The sequence below is a fragment of the Limulus polyphemus genome, unplaced genomic scaffold (assembly GCF_000517525.1).
Source record: "Limulus polyphemus unplaced genomic scaffold, Limulus_polyphemus-2.1.2 Scaffold876, whole genome shotgun sequence".
NCBI classification, from domain to species: Eukaryota; Metazoa; Arthropoda; class Merostomata; order Xiphosura; family Limulidae; genus Limulus; species Limulus polyphemus.
Genome location: NW_013666486.1, coordinates 404,574 through 409,282, shown reverse-complemented (window position 1 = coordinate 409,282; position 4,709 = coordinate 404,574). Strand labels below are relative to the sequence as shown.

The following is a 4,709-nucleotide window of genomic DNA, read 5'->3' as shown; positions in this document are numbered from 1 at the left end:
AACTTTCAGACATGCAAGTTTATTCCCACTTCACTATTTACTCATGTTGCTTAATGAAGCGTTTATCTCAGTAACTTTCACACGTACAAGTTTATTCCCACTTCACGGTTTACTCATGTTGCTTAATGAAGCGTTTATATCAGTAACTTTCACACATGCAAGTTTATTCCCACTTCACGGTTTACTCATGTTGCTTAATGAAGCGTTTATATCAGTAACTTTCAGACATGCAAGTTTATTCCCACTTCACGGTTTACCCATGTTGCTTAATGAAGCGTTTATATCAGTAACTTTCAGACATACAAGTTTATTCGCACTTCACTATTTACTCATGTTGCTTAATGAAGCGTTTATCTCAGTAACTTTCACACATGCAAGTTTATTCCCACTTCACTATTTACTCATGTTGCATCAGAGAATCCTTTCTCTTGTGTCCAATTCAAAAATCCGGTGCCAATATCGTCTTCATTCCAAAACGGTTTAATTAATATTAATCGTCAGCGTTTCTCAGTAAATAGCTGTAAACTCATCATTACATTATCAAGAAAATGAAGACAGCTTTTCATGGCTTGTGTATAGAGATGTTACTCCTTCATTAGGTGAAATAGGTAATGCTGAAAGCGCAATCCTGTATTGCATGGATGGCTATGTCACAGCTCGAGTCTAGAATCGAGATTAATGTTGTGACGTTTGTTCAGCTAAAACGATACAGATATGAAACCACCAGTAGTGTACACAAGAACTTACAAACATAACGGTTTAATATATCGTAGCGATGCCGTGTTGGTTTTCTTCTCAAAGGTGAAAAAGTCTTTCGAGTTCAGAGAGAGTATATGGATAAAATAACAGGAGAAAAGTCAGTAATAACAGTTGATATTGTTGCGCCAACTTGTAACGATGTAAAAAAATAAAATAATGTTTTGATCTATTTTTAAACTTGCCCCTAACCGCCATATTCCCTAAAGAGTTAAGAGCGGAGTCAAAGAGACATACGGGTGGGGGGGGGGGGAGTATTGGGCTTGGTAGCAAAAGTATCGCTGTGGGTAGCTAGCTTATATTTTTTTTTTAAGAAAGACAAAATGTTACAAGTTCTTTAAGATGTCGTATTGTTATGTTTTTGTCCGTTTTGCTGCATGATATATGGAAATAAGTTATTAATTTGGTTATTTCATTTTTAATTGAGTTTTGGAACATGAATCTAAACGTGATCTACGTATGATGAATATGATCTAATGTAATTGAAACATTTGAACACACACGTTTGTATCAATACGCCTTTTTTCTGGTTTGCTAGGCACGATTTAGTTTCTTTAAAATACTGTTGTTTATTAGAATGACATCATTTGATTTGATTAAAAACTTTAGTGTGAAGGTAGAACAAGAAAATGTTTGATTACAAATAACAACATCATTAATATATTATTTCCACAATAAGATCTCTTAAAGTAAGCTTTGTAAAGAAAAAAAAGAAGATAAAACGTAATATCAACGCATAAAATGGATAGGGTGTACGTAAGAAAGGAATAAAGATGGCGGACAAAAGTCAGTTGGTCAAACTCTCCTGTATAAATGGTTCCGGTTCTAACCAGTTTATCAAGCTCTGATCAAGAGAGCTTCTTGGTATAGTTGATAGTTGAAATTCTATTAGACACTGGTTTTCCTTTTTTTTCTTTTTAATGGAAACACATAATGGGCAAGTAAAGAAACGTGTGCTTCAAACTATTACCAGTCATCTCGTGATATTATATTGCACACACACATACTAATACTTAATGTCATACTCCGCTAGCTAAAACGTTCTACACCTTAATGTAAGATAAACATCGAAATGCACACTTAATGGCCGATACCTATCACCAAGCTGATCCTTTGTGTTTTCGTTCCACTTTGTGACAATAAAATATGATACATACGAAAGAACATTAGTGGTCATTAGTAGCAGGATCGATGACCGTGTCTTGCACGAGCCATTCTCCACTTGTCACTTGAATATCGAGACAAATAATATGAGAGCATGTAACAATTATTGAGGATGTAGGAACCTTATAACACCATTCAGCAAGCGTTAGGTATCAAATAGAGTCACCCAACTTTTGAAATGTTATGAAGTCCTTTTTGATAAAAACACACATATCTTTATTACATTCCAGACATTTAATAAGCTAGTGTACATCACAGAGTTATTACAAACATAAGAATACTACGTCATTACTGTTGCTCTCGTTTCACGTGCTTAGAACACGTACCTAAACCGGATGATGACCAAAGTATGACAATCAAAACGTCACATTAATAGCAACTGTGAGGAAGTTGCTTTTATGAAATAAAAACAAAATTTGCTTCCTAACAGTAAAAATCAACGATTTAGAAGCTACAATAAAACTCTTTGTTTGCCTATTGTTTTCGATTTTTTTAAACATTTCTAGAGCGAAACGTCTGTATATTATAAACTATGATTCCGTTTACCATGAACGCCAAGGCTGACAAAAACTTATCGATAGACTTCTTATTATCGGACTGGATGTTTCTCTAATTGTTACTTGAGGATGATTTTAATCCAAGAATCGGTGAAGACCTATTGATTTCAATGTTATGGATAAGAAAAAATAGTTTATAATACAGTGCTTAAAACCTTTCTTATCCACAACATTTAGTTTATAATACAGCATGTTGTGGATAAGTATTATAAACTATGTTTAAAACCTTTCTTATCCATAACATGCTGTATTATAAACTATGTTTAAAACATTTCTTATCCACAACATGCTGTATTATAAACTATGTTTAAAACCTTTCTTAGCCATAACATGCTGTATTATAAACTATGTTTGGAACATTTCTAGTTTATAATACAGCATGTTATGGACAAGAAAGGTTTTAAACGTAGTTTATAATACAGCATGTTATGGATAAGAAAGGTTTTAAACATAGTTTATAATACAGCATGTTATGGATAAGAAATCCTTTAAACATAGTTTATAATACAGCATGTTATGGATAAGAAAGGTTTTAAACATAGTTTATAATACAGCATGTTATGGATAAGAAAGGTTTTAAACATAGTTTATAATACAGCATGTTGTGGATAAGAAAGGTTTTAAACATAGTTTATATTACAGCATGTTATGGATAAGAAAGGTTCCGACATAGCTATATTTCGTTTGAATGAAATTCTGATACTTTAGACAGTTCGTTTGTTAGTAGTTAAGCACAAAGCTACACAATCTGTGCTCTGCCCACCACGGGTATCCAAACCCGGCTTCTAGCGATGTAAATTCGCAGACATGCCGCTGTGCCAGTAGGAGGACATTATAAACAGCGCTCAGCAACGTCAAATGGCGAAAATAAAAGAACAGTTTTTTTATTTCAACAAGTGTGTTTTTCTTAAACAAACTAATAAGAAAATATTGCGAAAACAAATACAGGAACACATTTTCCGTTTCAAATGACTTTATCTACACATATATTTGAACTATAAACATAAAGTAAAAAAATCTAAGCTCATAACTACACAAGAATCATATTTATAGTCGAATAAAAGTATATCACTAACGGAGTTAATAACCACATCTAAACTTGGAGTTTGTGTATAGAAAAAGATTATATATGTATATATATTTTACAGTTGAGCTTTCTAATGGGCCACCGATAAATCGAAAAGAAGTGAAATTTGTTAGAGAGTTATTAATATATTTATAAACTATAAAACAGTGACAAATTAGAAGTAAATTATTAATTCTTTACTTTACAAATCTCCGAAACGCTTTGAATCAATTACTTAAAAGACAAAAGCTTTTGGAAAGCTTTTTTGAAATCGGGATTGAAAACTGTATAGATGACAGGATTCAGGGCAGAATTAACATAACCAAGCCACGTGATAAATCCACCCACTCGTTTTGATACGGTACACGTAGCACAGAAAGGTAAAATGACATACATGAGAAAAAAAGGTAGCCAACAGAGAACAAAAACACCCATTACAATTCCTAACACGCGTGCTGCGCGTCTCTCTTTCGACACGGAGATCTTTTGTCTTTGTTCCATGTACTGGCGAACTATTCCGGGTTGTTGGGTCTTTTGGCTACCATTTCGGGCTTGATTACGGTCACAACTTTTAGGGCTTTCCTCGTGTTCGCAGTCTTCCAGTTCAGATACGGCAGTCGAATTGTCAGCATTCTTGCACGTGCGGATATTTTGTAGTGGAATTTCTGTCTTTTCATCCTCCGTTGCCGCGCAGGTTGTCTGTATAATTTTCGGCACTTGCTTGGCTCGTTTACGTAATCGACGTTTGGTAGCCTGGAAAATTTTCAAATAAACCACGGTCATAATGACAAGAGGTATGAAGAAAGAGCCACTCGACGAATAAACGACGTATCCTCTCTCTTCCGTCAGAGCGCACGGCGTAGTGTCGGCAAAGTCTTTGGGCCAATCGTTCCAGCCAATCAGCGGCGGAATGGAAATTAAAGCACTTATTGCCCAAACCAAGAAGATTGTCAGCAGAACTCGTTTCAATGTCCGTTTTTGGGCGTAATTAATAGGATCGTGAATAGCCCAGTAGCGGTCCAAGGCAATTACACACAGACTCAGGATAGAAGCCGTGCAACAGAGAACGTCGCAGGTAAGCCACATTTCACACACTCGAAGTCCGAACACCCATCGACCAATGATAGAATAAGTAACATTAAGAGGCATGACCAATATGGCAACGG

At 35.0% G+C, this 4,709-nt stretch overlaps 1 protein-coding gene across 1 annotated transcript in view; it reads right to left on the bottom strand.

The window, feature by feature from the left end:
• Positions 1-3,774: 3,774 nt before the first annotated feature.
• LOC106460996 (octopamine receptor-like) overlaps positions 3,775-4,709 on the bottom strand; it is a 2,125-nt gene continuing 1,190 nt past the window's right edge. The window contains exon 2 of the mRNA XM_013920764.2: positions 3,775-4,709. Coding sequence (XP_013776218.2) covers positions 3,775-4,709 — 935 coding nt within the window.